Raw genomic sequence first — 17,731 nt, 5'->3', positions numbered from 1 at the left:
CCCACAAGTCTAGATAATGAAAAGTATGGCAAATGGATGTCGAAGTGGGAAGGATTGTACCGGATAATTAACATTCTCCTTGAAAATACGTATCGAATGAAGGAGATTAATGGAAAGGAACTACAACGGTCAATCAATGGAAAATATTTGAAGAAGTTCTACCCATCTATATGGAAAATACAAGAGGAACCAAAGAGCATAGAATGAGAAAAGTCGGTTCATTCATTTTCCAAGTGCATCTTTTCCATTTCTCTCTCTCTCTCTCTCTCTCTCTCTCTCTCTCTCTCTCTCTCTCTCTCCGGCTCACTTTCACTTCTGCTTGAGATGCTCCCCGGAGCGAACGACGAAGTGGTGCGGCCGATCCTCCAACTTGACGTTCTCCCGTCTAGCATGGTACTTGGCTTAGGTCGGTTCGTCCACGGAGGCTTCCAGGCCATCTCGTTCTTGCTCCAGTTTTTTAAGGTGTGCCACCCCGTCCCGCATGTGGCCGTCGATGGTTTCCACTATGGTCTTCAAAGCTTCGACATTAGCCTCGATAGAAGCTAAAGATCGGACCTCACGACTTTCGGCTAGTTCATGCTCTTGCCTCTCTAGGTCCGTCAATGACCTCGTTAGGCGTTGTTGACTAGCCTTCGGGCAATCCGAGATGATGTCCCGAAGGTGAAGGACGCTGGAGTAAGAGGCATGAAGAGTCTCCTAGGAAGTGCAGAGCTCTTTGTAGACCATCTCTCCGTTTTCAACCTCTTCGATCTTACACCACAATTGGTGCTCGGCAAGGTCGTGCTTGGAGATCTCCGCCGTGTTCAGTCGAAATCTTTTGAGCCTATAATTAAAGAAGGTCACGAACTCATCGTAGTCCATCTAAACGGGTGATCATTAGGAAGGTTTTGGGGCACAGCACGTGGAAACAGGGCGGTGAGTTTCTCAAGAGCCTTGGGCCTCACCATCATCATAGTGTAGGTGTAGCCCGGAAGCGAGATGATCTCTTTCCAACGAGCAGCAAACTCACGATTAGAGGACATGGATGAAGATGAGGATGAAGAGGAAGATGTATGTGTCATGGTGGCTTCGGAAGAGATGATTTGAGCATGCAAGGTTAGAGGTTTGAATGATGACCCACTTCGGATGAGCTGTGTTATTTATAAACAGAAATTAGGAACAATTCGCCCATGATGCCGAGTATACGCCCACGACCTTCCGATAACCAAGGCAATAAAGTTAGTGGACAGTTATCGAGTTACGAGGCAATGAGGTGTATCGTGGAGAGTGGAAGTGTGCAAGTAACCATAGTGACGTGGACGGCAGCTTCCCCGGTATTTTCCGGTTTCATCAAAGTGTCGTGACTATTCGGATTCGAGGAAGGGACACGTAACGACGTCTATAATTAAATGCCGCGAAGGAAAAAGATGATCTTTTAAAATCATGTCATGATGAGCCGTGTGGATTTTGGCACTAAGACCAAAAAGGTTGGCTGAACATGGGCAATGAAATCAAAGAAAGGTGGCATTGACATGAGACCGGTAATAGTGAATTACAATACATGCCTTTGGATGCTTAAGACAAAACTATGAAGCTGCATGTTATTGTTACAATTAGAGTCAATAATTGCCTCTTTCCGAAATTAGCCCTTAACGAGTTCAAGATGTAGAGGCTCGCAGATTGCCTCCCGCTTGTTGACCACCTTTAATTGAGTAGATAGGGTTTGCAGAGAGTATTCCCGTCATTTTCCGGAGTATCAAAAATATCTCACCGATGCGCCAACTCTTTGTCGGCAAGGAGAGCGTCTTCTTCCACCTTGTCAATGACTTCTAGGTCTTTTTGTCGCACCCTATATGATCTCAGAGTCGAGCCAAACGTGAGGAAAAGTTCATTAACAACAAACTCAAGAGCTCGACATTGAATGAGATAGGGCACATGAGCCGGGAAGGTAAGAAGAATCTTAATTTTGTCTTCGATAACCATATTGTTATATATGTCGGTGTATCCTCCTTTCAACAGATCATGCAATCGTGACCACTTGGCGCGGATAAAGTGGTAGTTATCGGGAAGCCAATTCGAGGGACCACTGGAGATACTTATCATATTGGTGTGAACGACCCATGGATTGTCGGGAGTCCTTTCGGTATGACCATCCGAAGCTAGTGAATCACCCGCATCAGAAGCTGGGGTTAGCGGGTGTATACGACAAGAAAGGTGGCTACCTTCGTCGGTTGATTGTTCGGGGTCAATATTCGACATAAGAGCATGCATCCTCGGAGGATGTAGTAGGCCCAATGGAATACGACGGACTCTCGAAAGGATATCGCTAATATCGTTAGGGAAAAGGGAAAGGCAATAGTTTGCCTACCATTTGTCGAAGAATAGTAAGCTACATGGATGACTTGAAAAGCTGGTGAAGAATGAACGATTAAAGATGGCCTGCACGATCTCAATGTGACAAATCATGTCTATCTTCATGGCTTGGCCTTTGGAGAAAAGGTAATTCATCAAATACACCACGAGCATTGGAATGCCTTACGTGAGTCTAAATTGGTGATGGAGTAACTCGAAGCAGTCATGTGCTCATACTAGAAGGCGCTCCAGTTGATTCGTATTTAGGTATGCTTTCAAACATAAAAGGAAGATAGAATGCCACCCAGGCTTGGAGAATCCAAAGCGGACTCGATAATACACCATCGTTCTTAGAAATTGACATCAACAAAGCGACGCTGGAAACTTCTAGTGGTGGGTGGGAAATGGACGTTCAATTTCCTTACGGTTTGATCACCGGCATGACCAAGGCCCTCTTCATAGGTTCTTCACAACAGGGGACATTTATAGGGCTAGGATTCCTCGCACGATCACCGTTCGGGCCTTTTTTTGATCTGCCTTCCCACCTTCCACTACACTCTCGGCATTGCAAGCTTGGTTGGTTCCGGTGCCCTCATTTATAGAGAATAGGGAAGACAGATTCAATTGGAGTGGACACCCTTCGGAACACTTCTCGGTCTCTTCAGCCTGGGATCTCATGAGGCCGAGAGGCCTAATTGTTCACCGGCATTCATTTGTATGGGATAAGGCTTTTGCCCAGTGGGATTCCTTTATTATGTGGTTAGCTTCGCATGATCGTCTCCCAACCCAAACTATACTCCTTCAATATTGCAGAATAGAGGATGGTTCATGTGCTTTTTGTCACAACACACCGGACTCGGTAAATAATCTCTTCTTTGGATGTCCTATTACTAGTCAATTAGCCACAACTTGGGCCTCCAACTGCCTATTACATTGGCGGAACCGACCTTGGGGTGACTTCATCAAATGGGTAAAGGCACACTTGGGTGGCACCTCCTTCTCCCATAGGATTGCGAGATTCGCCCTAGGTACCCTCTGTCACATTATTTGGACCACTAGGAATGACATCCTCTTTCGCAACAAGCAACTATTTCCCCCGGCAATGCTCTTCCACCTTACTAAACTCGTCAAGGATAAAGTTGCATCTTTGGGGCATATTCGAGATCATTCCCGTAACGGACGCATCCAAAATAACCGGGGTCTCTCGGCCACTATTTTTGATGAACCTTCTTAGCAATGTTCTTGCTGCACAAGTCGCAGCACCACCGATTCGCTGCTGTTCAGAACACACCGGGGTCCTACGCAGATGGATGCTTCTGTTTTACCTCCTCCCCGTTGGTCCCGTTCGTCTTCTCCTTTTCTCCGGCCTTCTGTTTGGCCTTCTTTTCGTGTTTTCCTCTTCCCCCCTCCCTTTCTCCTGTTCTTGCACCGGTTGTGCTTTGTTACGGTTGGCTGTTACGAGGCGCCGCCGCTTTGAGCCCGCCGACCTCCCCCGGTGCTGCTCTCGGTTGCTTCTTCTGGTGCAACACCTCGGGTCTTGTCTCCGCAACGGCTGCTACTTCACCAAGCTTCCTCCTCTCCTCTTGCCTTATCAACTTTGATGCAGCTATGGTTCTCTTCTCGTGCGGTCGCGTGCTTTGCACTCACCCTTCTCGCGCTCCTACAACAATCTGCTGCTGGCTCTCCCTTCCGGAGTTACTTTGTGGACCTCTTTTGCTGTTGGTGACTTGCTGACGCTACCCTATGCATGGGCTTTGATGCCCCCTCCATTATTCAGCTTTTGTTTAGTGCTGTTTGAGGTTGGACGCCTTTCTTCTTTGTTTCCATTTAGCTTTGCTCTTTGTGTTCTTGTCTCTAGGTCCCTTGCTCGCCATTTTTCGGTTGTATCTTGCGGCCGGTTCACCGTTGAACTTCCTATGTCACTTGATGTGCCAGATTGAGTTCATGGTTTTTGTGTCCGGTTTCCTTGTACGTAGCTTTTTGGAAGATCAATACATACTTACCTTACCAAAAAAAAAAAAAAAAAAAGCGACGCGGGAAATGCTTCTATATAAAGATGCTAAGACGAGAGGGGCGAGAGCAACATTCTTCCCTTTTGCTAAATGAGAGGCAAGTTCAAAGTAATCTTTGTATACTTTAACAATTGGATCGAAGAACAGATACTTTGACAGACAGAAAAGAAGGAAGACCATTCGCTCATCATGTGTAACGACTCCGGAGGTTTTACAATGAGTGTCCAAAAACTTCCCATAAGCAAAAGTGTCGTCAAGGATGGAACAATCTTTGGTCTTTTCGAGATTGTTAATAGGGGTCCCATAAGGAGTGAGGCCGACAATAGTAAAAGTGTCAAGAAGGGTTACGGACATAGGACCCCACAGGAAGAAGAAACAATTGGTCGAGGAGGACCAGAAACTTATAACAGACCCTAGCAAATCCCTATTCAAGTCATGAGACAGCAAGCTAACCTCAAGCGCCGACCTTACGTGCACCGTCGCCCAAAGGGAAATGGTCGACATATCATTTTGGAGTCGATAAAACCAAATTTATCATTTTAGCGGGAAACTCCCGAACCGTTGAGATGGGGAGGACCAAATGTCCTTCAGAGGAGAGACTTGGATAGGAAGCTTTTCGTCTTGCTGCATTGGAAAACATGATTGAAGAGATGCTGGTACACGATTGTGATCTTGAAGGCTCGGTCCAAGGACAAACCCAGCGTATTCCTGATGAGTATTCAGCAATCCGAAGAAATAGTTGCAGGCATCTACACCGTTAATCGGCTTGTCGAGGCGACCAACGAGTTGGCTAGGATCGAGCTCAGAAGCCTGGGTCATCATGTGTAAACTCAGAAAGCTCGAGAGGGTTTAGGGTTTAAGGGAGGTTTCGAAAGAAAGAAGACGATGATATGAACCTTTACCCGGGGATTAAAAGGTGGATCAAAAGGCCAACGCGTCGTATAAAATTTGGTATAATTGCGCTTCGGGAAAAGAAATCGGAAGGCAGAAAAGGCGTAATCATTAATCTACCATTAATAGTCGTCAAAATCAAAGGACATCTTTAAAAAAGATAAACCTTCGATTTACCTCTTTTAAAAGGAGGCACATGCTGACATCAAAAAATTATCCAAGGAGACGCATGGCGAGCACGTGAGGGAGTCATGATCGGCTATGGAGAGGTGTACTGGAACTAGATACGGATTAGTTGGAAAGACACCACGTGTCATGGTAAATTCTAGCGCCATTCGTTTCAGAGCAAGAAAGAAAACGTGTGAAAAGGAGATAAACCTCGGAAGATGGCGCGCAAAGTAGGCAATCGTCGATGATGGCATCGGCATAAACCGTCGAAAGATAAGAAGACGTGTTGAAAGTGGAGCAGAAAGTGGAGAGCCAAAGGATATAACGGTTCGACGGTTACTTGAGCCGTTCTATAAATACTCTACATCAAACATGACCAAAAAAAAAAAAAAAAACACAACACAACAAACAAATCATTATCTTTTCAATTAACTTTTAGCCCTTTAGCCTAGTCGTAGCTTTCGGATTCCTATCATTGATTCGATTCCAGCGAGTTACATATCCAGAGTTAGGTGTCATCGATTAGATTTTAGCGTCCGCTCATCGGATCCAGTACCATCAATTCAATTTCGATGTTGTACCCTTCATCCATCCTATCTAGTATCATCGATTAAATTCTGATATTGTGTTCTACATTCCCTCGTCCGGTGCCGTCGATTAAATTCCGGCATTGTGTTCTACCGTCTGGTTCAACCCTGTCAATTTAATTCCGGTGTCGTGTCCTAAGTTTTAACGCGTGGAAGGTTGTCATACACAATGGACCATCGAACGTGTTAATTATCGAATTATCAAGTGTACGTATTACGCTTCCGGTGTTAATATAAACATCAATTGCATTTGACATTCTCTGTCCAAAATCGACTCGGAATTCCGTATTGGAAAACGAACGGCTTGAGTTCGATAAAAGATTTCCACGTTAGCAATCCTTTTGGGCCAAAACTCAAAAGTCCGCTTGGGCCTGGTCGAAGGATTTTAACGCCAACAATGCCGACAAGTCAACACGTGAAAAAGTCAATTATCAAACTAAGGGCAATTACCGTCATTCATTTGAAGATGAATATATAAACGTTTTTCAACACTAATAGGGTGCATAATTTGTAGTGAAAAATTGAAATATAGATAATCTATGCACTAATGGAAATAAATAATTAGCTAAATTATTTCAATTCGTCAATATGTCTATAATATCGTGTTTATCTAACTCAGAAAGTGTCTTCTATTTCACAGCATGCTACCCTCGTAACCACTTCATTATATGATCTTCGAATTTCTCTCATTTTTTTTTTTAATTTTCTTCATTATTCACTCATTACCTCCTAGAGTCATGCCCATTTATATTAGGGCGAGAAAAAAGAGAAATCATAAATTATAAATAGGTCGAACTAAAAATGGATGTATCTTGGATAGCATTTTATGTTTTTTTTTTGTTTAAATCGAAAGATAGCATTTTATGTTTGGGGTTAAGTAAATTTATTTATTGAGTGCATTTTATAGTTAACTTATTGCAACGTTGGATTTATTTAGGAAAAATGATACAAATGATTCATGAACTTTATTGTAATGTATAATATGGTTTACGAACTTTTAATTTTTTCAATGCGTTCTTTGAACTTTAGCCCAACAAGCAACGTCGTCCCTTAACTTTAAATTTATTTAATGTAATCCTTGAACAAATAATTCAAGTTTAGGGATTATATTGAATATTTTCATATAGTCTATGAATTATATTGAATATAAATCGAAAGTTTATGATTCATGTTAAACAAAATTTAAAGTTCAAGAACCGCATTACATATTGAAATAAAGTTTATGATCCTCATTCAATAAATTAAAAGTTTAGTGACGATATTGCACATTTGAATAAAGGTCCGAGGTCATATTTAATGAATTGAAAGTTCATAAACTATATTGTATATTAAATCAAAATTCATGAATATGTTGTTATCCCGTTTTATCTAAAACTTTGTTTACTTTATGTTTTCTCAATTCAGATAAAAATTTCAACCAAAAAAAAAAAAAAAAATTCAGATAAAATTGATTAAACAGATAGTGAAAAGATCTCTCTCGCCGAGTTCGCTCTCTCTCTCACCGTGCTCGCAGTGTCGAAAGAAATCATCCAAACCCGAGAGAAACCATGTCTTCCATGTATGGAGGATCAGCCTTCCTATCAGCAGGCTCAAGCTGTTTCTCTTCCAAATCGCAAGCCCTCCTAGCTCCAGCACCCTTCTCCGCCTCGAGGCCCGCATCCTCTCTTTCCTGCTCCGCCGCGAATGCCGCTCCTCGCGCTGCTTCGAGTTCGAGGTACGACGGGACTCGGCTAATTGAGCTCTCGATTCATTCAGTCATCTTGGGTTTCCCGGGGACGGAGTTAGAGAGGCATTCATGTGCGCTCGTCACTGGGGAGATGGAGATAGTTGGGCTTCAGCTCTTGTGCTTGTGGATTGTGTTAGTAATGACTGCAGCCTGTTGCTTTCGTTTCCCAGGATCGTTGCGGTGTCGGGGAGCATGGAGATGGGGATGCCGGCGCCTTACGGCGCCGCGGCCTCAGGTGGGCTTCGATTCGCCATTTGTTTTTGGTTAATTGCATACTGTCGAGTTTCGTTGGCTTTCGCACTTTTTGCAACGTCCACATACAGCAATTGGTCGTTGCCTCAACTTAATTTGGCTACCCTCTTTTTCACTTGGTATTTTTTTGTGGGTGTATGGATGTTTGCAAAAATATTATCTAAATCTCCACACGAATGCTTTGTGGTCCATGTGCTAGTTCATGACAGATGCATTCGCTGGATAAATTCAGATTTATTCTGTGCTAAATCTGGGGCTGCTTTCATTCCTGTTATAATATTTAAGTTTTTGTTCTACTCAGGGCAAGGAAAAATGTGCTTTTTTTTTGGGGGGGGTTGATTGCATGTTTATGTTTTGACGTTAACGAACCTTGCTACTGAATGTGCTTGTTCCAGGATTGTCCAGTAGAAGTTATGGAGTGCCTCAACAGTTGGACACGACAGATTTATATGATTCCAATTTGAGGTAAACTATGCTAACCTTTCTTTCTATGATATGGTTAGAGTTAATAGATGCTACACTATGTTGTTGCCTCTCTTTTCTTCTCGAAGATGAAGCATGTTGTATTGTGTTCTTCGGAGTCGAAAAGTTTTGCCTTCACTTAAATTAATGATAACATTTTGTGTGAATTCGTTGGGAACCATGCATATGCTTGCTCAATCTGTTGAAGGTGAAGCTTTTGTATCTGTGAAACCTATAGTTTGCCCAGATAGCATGACTCCTTATGGTGTGTGTTGTAGGGATGAGATTTTTTGACTATCATGTTTATTTGATTCGTGATGGAATTTAGAGATAAGGAAATTCATTTTTAGGGATAAGTGTATGGTAAGCGTTTTTTGGAAATGGTAGATGGAAGGGTTTTAAATGGGCATGCGTGAGCGGAAAATGAAGTTGGGATAGATGAAGTTCACCACTAAGACTTAAAGGATCACACCTCAGCCAAGGATAAAGAACCCAATTCACCACCTAGGCATAAAGGCACATGGCACCAGCCGAGGATAAAGAAATTCGCCACTTAGGCATAAAGGAGCACGCCGCCAGTCAAGGATAACGAACTCAAGGTTCACCACCTAAGAAATTGGATAAAGAACCGAATGTATAAATTCACTTACTTGAGGAAATGTCATGGATTCATCAAAATTCAAGTCTACTGTGACATGGGAGATCACTCCCTATTTGTATAGACACTTTGCTTAGGGACTAAACAAAACCTAAATGACTCTTGGAATCTATGACTCTGACATTTAGCAGACAATAATGACTCTGGGATTAGTTGCATACTATTATGACTTATGGAAATTAACAACACACTTAAGACTTATAAAACTATGGCTTGAAACTGACAACACACTTGAGATTCATAATTACTAGGACTAGATACATAGTACCTTGGACTTGATTCTCCAAATTGTGCACCAGTCTTGGTAGTCAAACAACCATCTTGGAAGATCAATAAACATCCATGGGAATCAACCTGCAGACACCTGGTAGCACATCAGCATACTAGGTTGTCCACTAGCTCACTTCAGCAACAAATCTTGTGCTTCGATGCCTACCATTCATAGTTGGCATCTTCAACCTTGGACCCATTGAGTTAAGTTGTGGCCGAAATTTGCCTTTGCTTGCTTGAGTACTGATTCGGCCGTTAATCGATGAAACCTGAGTTGGGTTCGATAGTTGTTTCATAGAACCAGATGCTCCTGCATCATTATTGAACATGCGTCTCTTTCATCCATTTTCCTCATCAATTTTTGAATTCAGCTATTGGTATAACAGCAGATTCAATACTTCCCACTAAATTTGCACTACTATGTACTAGAAGTATGAGTATGAGTTTATTGCATTTTGTCATGGACAGTCGTGGTGCAATAGAAGCCAAAAAGGGTAACCCTCCTGTAATGCCTGCAGTAATGACTCCTGGAGGACCACTGGACCTCTCATCTGTGTTATTTAGAAACCGCATAATTTTCGTTGGGCAGCCAGTCAACTCACAGGTGGCTCAGCAGGTTATATCACAGCTTGTGACTCTTGCGACCATTGACGAGGATGCAGATATACTGGTGCTGTACTCCTATCGATAATTGTAAGAACCCCTTGCAAAACTTTATTTGTAACTAGTTTTTTGATGCGTCAATTTGCTTTTTCAGATGTATCTGAATTGCCCCGGTGGAAGCACATACTCAGTGTTGGCAATTTATGATTGCATGTCTTGGGTAAGAGTTTTCTGCATATGGTTATCCTTTGTGATAACATATCCTCAGGCCATATGCATAATGACACAATTCTTAGATCATATGACTTCCCAACATAGTTTGAAGACCTTCACAGCAATCCTTTCTAAGTTATAAGTCAATACAATTGTTCACGCTGTGCCGCTTGATCCAGATAATTAAAGGGAGATGCTTCTAAGTATGGGGACAGATTAGGTTAGTTAAGAAAGTCAAACTGTTGCTTGAGTGTTGCAGTTTTTGATGGAAGTCTTTATTGGAAGTTTAAGAGGGGAGAGTTAAAGGGCATGTCTGAGAAATATGTTGGTTGTGCTAAGGAGGGAAACCGATCTCTTATCATCCCTTGTGCTTCCCACTCCCTTTTTTTCTTTTTCTTTTTTATGTTTTTTTTTAGTGGGAATATATGGCTGAAGAAGGAGGTACACTTTTCTGGGACGACAATGTAACTTTTATGACATATAAGGGCGGCCCATGTCTTCTGGGAACATTGGCTCCTAAAAATTCAATTCTACTTATGATGAGATCATAAGAATGGAAGTGAGTGGCACTAAGCTAATTATTTGCATGTTCACGATCTAAGGTTAATGACGCAACTGTTGCAGAGCATCCTATAGTGCTGTGTTAGTTACATTTACATGGCCTATATGACAAACTTGGGCAAACTTATTGGTCTTCTCTGCATTGACAAGTCTGTAGAGCTGTGAATCAACAACCTCTTAACACCCTTCATAGAAATCACCTTTGATTTCTATGCCCAAAGCATTTATAGACATTCTACATGTTTCCAGATAAAGCCAAAGGTTGGTACAGTTTGTTTTGGAGTGGCAGCAAGCCAAGGAGCACTTCTTCTTGCTGGTGGAGAGAAGGGAATGCGTTATTCGATGCCAAATGCACGGATCATGATACATCAGCCTCAAAGTGGATGTGGGGTATGGTTTCAATCTCTCTCTCTCTCTCTCTCTCCCCCTTGAGGAAGCATGTTTTTGTGAGTATGAGATAATCTAACCTAAAGCATATGAACCTCTGTTTCACCTCTCACCAAACACAGCAAACTTACTTAAAGAGGTAGTGCTTATGAAGAGCAGAGCATGCACTAGAACCTTCAAACTTTTGGAGTCTAAAATATCTTTCTGTTTGAGCTTGCCTGCTTTGATTGATCTGATATTCCTTTGACAAGTGCCTGTTGGTCTTGGAACCTACTTTTGGCTTTCAATCAACTAATTGAAGTCCCTTTGACAGCAAAGCTGATCATTCTAGCTTGGTTCTCGTAATGAGTCTGAAAGATATGTTATTTCAGTCTCAGCATTATAATCTCTTGTTTGTAGGCTATTTTAGCAATCATGGGAAATTTTCATCTACAGTCTTTTTTGCTTAGCTACCGCTCTTGCTTAGATTGCACTTTAGATGCTATTTGTGATCCTTACAAAGATTATAGACATGAGTGAGAAACAAAGTTTGGATCCTTTTGAGACCAGAAGTAGACGCTCTGTGTCCTTGTGAATAGGATTAAAGGTTACTTTGCAAGTACTGTTCTGTGATGTGTATGCTTTAGCCCATGTAACTCTGTAAAGCACAGTGTTTTAATCTTATACATGTTCGACATAAGATGAGTTAGTTTTAATGTGTGCAAGCATGATTGGATTGTTCTTTCAACTCATGCCACTTGTTTCACTCAATGTCTTTGATGGGTAGTCTCGCTGGAATAGCCAATGATAATATGGCTAGCCATTTGTTGGTAAAAACCGACCATAAGGTCACTCTTTTGCCAATGATGTGCAAAGGGGCATTGACAATTGACATTGTCCGAGAGCAAAGGTGATAAATGGGTCGGCTAGGTGGGACTTGGGGGAAATTCCAAGGTCCATTGGTCAGGCTGGGCTGCATGGGGCCAACTTTGGGCTCACAAAGTGTTGTCTGAGCCCACCGATAGAAAAAAAAAATGAAAAGAAAAGAATGCATGGGCCCGACCTAAATTTTTTTGAGGCTAGAATAGAATTGCACGGGCAAGGATATTTCAACGAGACGCTATGTGCAAGCCTGTCCAACTGTTAGCTGGGCTTAGTGGGGTCTGATGAGCTAAAAGCCGTGCCCAAGTCTGCTGCATGAATGATGGATGGGACCATAGAGTTGGTAGCTAATGAACAGGTTTAATCCAAGGGAAGATCACTGCCATCATGAAGCAATGGCAGCTAATTTAAGTTCATTTCAATCTATTATTTAAATAATCAACGTATGTAGTTAAGGGTAATTTCCTTTTGGTAATCTCTTTAATTATTCCCCGTTTCCACATTTCGTGAAGCAAGCATGATCAAAGTATGCCGAAAGTTACCCACAACGAGCATGGCGTGTTTGGTGAGAATCGAACCCTTTGGCGCCGGCGTAAGCCACGGTCGGGGGTTCGAAACTCTCCCAACACGTTTCTCGGACTTAAGTGGGGGGCCCTTGCTGGTGGATGCAGGGGCTAGCCTCCCTCCAGATATAGTCGCCGTCGGAAATGGCGAAACTCGATTACGACTGGCGGATCCTGGATCATAAAAAAAAAAAAAAAAAAAAAGTATGCCGAAAGTTAATGCTGTCAAGATTCAAGTCCAACATGTATGTGTCACGGGCCAACAAATTTCAATCGCGGAATTAGCTTGTGCGGCGCTTGGCAAGCCAAGCCAAGCCAAGCCAGCCTTCCTTCTTTAGTTGTCCCAAAGAACAGTTAGGTGAATAACTTTCCTATATTGGATCATATCACGCCCAGCTTAGCTCGGGTATCCGTACATCGTGCGAGATGAGTAGAACACATTCAGCACCGTAATTGGTTTCGGCCTGTCATGGCCTCATCAAGAGAACGGCATTAGCTCCCGACCGGTTTGTACACGGGAGGCCAACACCACCTTAAGAGCTCCCTAGAGATATAATCTTTCTATCCCGAACTCCCAAGTACAACCCACGTTGACGCCACCCCTACAACCTTGTTGCTTCTTTTCCCTCTATATCGCTCACTCACCATGATGACACCACAAGCTCCACTCATAAGAGTGCACAATCACCGGAGAACTTGCCCACCTGGGACATGGAACAACCGGTCCGTGTCATATGTATGCCACTTATGTTTCCCAATAATCAACTTGCATGTGAGTTGAACATTTTAAATTTGAAATGTGAAGCTTAAGTTTTATCACATCAAATAGGTAAGACTGATTCTGAACTCATCTCCCCCCCTTGAATTCAGGATAGGTAAGACTGATTCTGAACTCATCTCCCCCCCTTGAATTCAGGATATTTCAATTTTTCTCCATTGGCCAGTAAAGGTGGTCCCGAACCTCCTGTTGCAATAGCATCAAAACTACCATATTTTATATGACTACATTTGACCTTGTTTGCAATTAAAAATACTCAACTCATTAAGAAAAACTCCACAGCTCTTCAGAGAGTTGGGCTGTAAGCTCCGTGAAGCTTCACAGTTTTGAGCGATTCCTCACCAAGCCACAACTGAGGCTATGTGATGCTTTGTGACCTCCACAAAGCCTCATCCAGGCTTGTGAAGCTCCATTACACTTCATCCATGGAGTTGATCTTTATCAACAATGAAACTCTCTTTCTTCATAAAATGTGGAAAAAACAAGAAAATAGATCAGGAGACATTGCTGAGCTTGGTTGCATTTGAAGAAGGAAGAAGCAGTGGGGAAACTTGCCTTTGGGTGGGGACCACAGAATGATAACTCAGGAATGGAAACAAATTAAAAACCAAAATTTGAAGGTTGGTCGCATACCAGTAGACAGTTAAGTTTCATTAACTGTTCTTGTTTTACATCTAACTTTCTGTTTCATCCAAAAGTGTTCCCTTTTTATTTCTCTTCTTTTAAAATGTGTCAGATTGTCTTTTTCCTATGTTCTAGTTCCCTTAAGGAAACTTGATCATAGTCAATTCATCTCCGAACTTCCATCGTCCCTGGCTGAATCGAAACTGAAGTTTTGCATGCTTATTTCATATGTCAAATTCCTATGTTTTTTCCACCCTTTAAAAGTAATTTTTCTCTTATCTATTGACATTCCCTGTGCCACTCCTCATCGAGGAAACCAAAAGACAAAGCTAATTATTAATCAAAGATTAACTTTGTTGATGCCTGGAGGCAGGTTAGTCGCATAGCAGCAGTCAGACTTTGATTGCCTGACCTATTCCGATGATATGTATTATATATATGAGGACATATTTGTTAAATTCAGTGTACCTCTGCTGCTTAAATATCCTTGAATTTGTTTCCCCTTATTATGATTGAATGTAACGTGGCATCTGTTGGAGCCTTCACTGCAACAGCCTCAGCCAGTGAGATTGGTTGCTCATTCGATTTCTGTACCTTATATTGCTTTGGATGGGACTAGCTACATTTTCCGTACACATCAAAAGGTTTGGTTGTAGGGATTTAAAGGTTGAGGATGCCTAAGTTTTCTCTGGTCACATCATACAGTTTGGTTGCTAGTTTAATTTCTGTTAGTCTTATATTGCTTTACATGGGAATACCTACTTGCTGTATCTGTGTTACAGTTTTGTGGTAGCGCTTTAATGTTGAGCTGGTTGCCATATCCTTTAGCTGCAATGACCAGGCTTAGTTACCTTGTTTTTGACGCTTCGCTTGATCTCCAGTTTAATTTGTTTCAGATAGGCAGCTTATGTACATGGAGGAGGGTAATTTTACTTGAAAAACTATGATATAGCCGAGACATGGTTGCATAGTTTTAAGTGAGTACATATTGGTCATCATGGGGCTGATTCCACATTATTCTTCTTGTAGGGCCATGTTGAGGATGTTAGGCGCCAAGTGAATGAAGCAGTTCAATCTCGCCATGTTTGTATCCCTTTCTCAAATCTTCTCAGTTCTTGTATTCTGCAGTTTCTTGAGGGAAAACGAACCTCTTTTTTTCTCTTCTCGGGATGTTTGAGTGGAAGATGCAAACTTATTTTGGTTAGCTCGTTAATTATTGTCTAGCTTCTTGGAAAACATGTACAGAACATTAGCAGACTATGAGAAAGTTAGATTTATGTCATGCAATGCCATCATATTTCATTTTCACAAATATCAAGTTGTCCTTTTTATGACTTTTTGTTGTGTCGGCTCAATATTGAGGTGTTTGTTGCAATCTCAACAACTTGATCTTTTGCGGATAATCTGTTGCAGAAAATTGACAAAATGTATGCTGCTTTTACTGGTCAACCCCTTGAGAAAGTGCAGCAGTACACGGAGAGGGATCGTTTCTTATCTGTTTCTGAGGTAATTTTGCTGAATCCTGTTCCTCGATTATCACCAGCACTTTGCACATTCTTTCAGGTGGCATGATTAGTTTTTTCTAAATTTTCCTTTAAAATCACTGGCACTTTGCACGTTTTTCAAGGTGGCATGATTAGATCGTTTTGTATATTTTAATAAATGGGAAAACTAGTGCTCCACTTTATTAAAAGCGAGGACCACTGCAGGAGGTCAAATGAAGGACCTATAAAAGTTGGGCTGGTCAGTTGGATCACACAAAAGGGGCACTTGGGACTGACCTCTTTTTTAGTTGATTCAATACTATAGGGGAAAAGATTGGACATTTTTTTTCATTACGAATTTATTTAGAGGACTGTTTATTAGGATAGTATGGATGACGAAGTAGGAGGCAGCAAGCAGCCAATCACTATTCATGCCAGATATATTTCCTAGGAGTCTTACGTATACATAGCACAGAGGAAATAGGTAAAAAGTAGTGTTAAACTTATTCAACCAGCTAATATCCACTGACTTTATCATGGTGGATTCTTGACCTGTGTTTGAGTTATTCAAATGTAATGCAGTAATGCCTTAGTGAATCTTGAAGCACCAATTACATTATTTAACTTTTGCATCACTGTCCTTTGTTCACACCGATGAAGTAGCCCACATCACCTAATTATGGGTTTCAATGGGCTTTATATTCATGTAGTCTCGCTCCACCTCTCCATTTTTTTTTTTTAGGTTGGAGTTTATAACACATAGGAGTTAGGTTTCACCCCAGGTAATTTCATTTGTGAGCTGCCTCCCGATTTGTAAATTTCATGGGGCATTTTTAGTCCGGTTTGCAGAAGTATCCATATTACTTTTTTATGGGGTTTCAACGGACTTTATATTCACGTGGTTGCCCTCCAATTGTCAGTCTTAATCTTTTAGATTAGATTTTCTCACACACAATACCTTCACTAGATCATTTCTCTGGTGATTTTCCAATTATCTTTCTGGCAACTGATGATTTTGATATTATCACCATTAAATATTCATAGCTCTAGTCTGTACAGATAGAAGTAGTATTAAACTCATTATTTTGTATTGCAGGCCATGGAATTTGGACTCATTGATGGAGTTCTGGAGACGGAATACTAGTCTGACAGTGAGGCCTGGCCATTATCTTCGAACTTCAGAAGTTTATCCAAGCATTTGTGGCGAAAATAGTAGATTAGTGGTAGTGAAGCAGGAGGAATTGATTGCTGCCTGTAGAAGTACACTGTAGATTATTTTCGGATGTTTTTGTTATTCATACGGTCATACATTTGATCCTACAAAGCGTGAGACGACACACTCTCACCGGTTTTTGTATCCTTTTGTGTTCTTTTCCTCCATCCGCTGTTCATTCCGCCATGGGGATGCTTCTTGGTAGTTACAGTTCGATGTCATTCATTTCGATAATCTTTGTTATGGAAGTTTTTGTGAAGTATAGAGGATCCTATTTGGAATGTCTATGAGATATCTTGCAGAATGAGCACATATGAATGTGTCAGATATCTTTCATTGGCCATATAGAGGTTTTATTATCACGGTAACTTTGGCGAATCATGACTATGGTCTCAATGCATTTCACCATTGGGTCGACAAGTAATATTGTGAAGCTTTTATACCTTGCCTAAAATAGGCAAAAATTGCTATAAAAGTAAAAAATTTATTGTATTTGTGTCAATTTAGTTTTTAACCTTTTAATTTGTGTCAATTCAGTCTTAATTTTTTTTTTTTTTATGGTTTGCCAATATAAATCGTTTAGCCAATTTTGTCTAAAAATCGTTGATGTGACGCTAGATATTCAACATGGCACTATCGATCGGCTCGATGTGGACAAAATTTATTAATATTTAATATTAATTTTTTTGGCATTTTAGTGTTTATGGTAGCTCAACCTAAATTAGGATTGCATAATATGTATTTATATGAGTGACTAATTACAATGAGGGTATAAATAAACACAATTGCAAAATACCCAAATATACATATAATTACACGTTAATACTCCCTCTCAATCCGAAGTAGGCGTAACAACCGAGAGATTGGATCTCAATAGCGCATGAGGCAAGTTAGGTAACCTCTTTGTAAATATGTCTGCAGTTGATCCGTAGTAAGCATGAAGCAAACACATAGATTACTGGAAGCAACACGCTCTCGAACAAAGTGAAGTCCAACTCAATGTATTTGGTGCGAGCATGAAATATGGGATCGAGAGCAAGATATGTGGCGGAGATATTGTCATAATAAATAATGAGAGGCGTAAAAA

The 17,731-nt window shown here is 41.3% G+C and overlaps 1 protein-coding gene across 1 annotated transcript; it reads left to right on the top strand.

The window, feature by feature from the left end:
* Positions 1-286: 286 nt before the first annotated feature.
* Positions 287-17,000, top strand: LOC115737228 (ATP-dependent Clp protease proteolytic subunit 6, chloroplastic). The gene is made up of 10 exons (XM_048279253.1): positions 287-314; positions 7,498-7,703; positions 7,886-7,950; positions 8,363-8,432; positions 9,826-10,027; positions 10,115-10,180; positions 10,984-11,124; positions 14,977-15,030; positions 15,361-15,453; positions 16,528-17,000. The coding sequence occupies exons 2-10, from the start codon at positions 7,537-7,539 to the stop codon at positions 16,573-16,575; spliced, it is 906 nt and encodes a 301-aa protein (XP_048135210.1). The 5' UTR covers positions 287-314; positions 7,498-7,536; the 3' UTR covers positions 16,576-17,000.
* Positions 17,001-17,731: the final 731 nt, after the last annotated feature.

This window comes from Rhodamnia argentea, chromosome 5, assembly GCF_020921035.1.
Source record: "Rhodamnia argentea isolate NSW1041297 chromosome 5, ASM2092103v1, whole genome shotgun sequence".
Lineage (NCBI taxonomy): Eukaryota > Viridiplantae > Streptophyta > Magnoliopsida > Myrtales > Myrtaceae > Rhodamnia > Rhodamnia argentea.
This window is presented reverse-complemented; position numbering and strand designations above follow the sequence as displayed.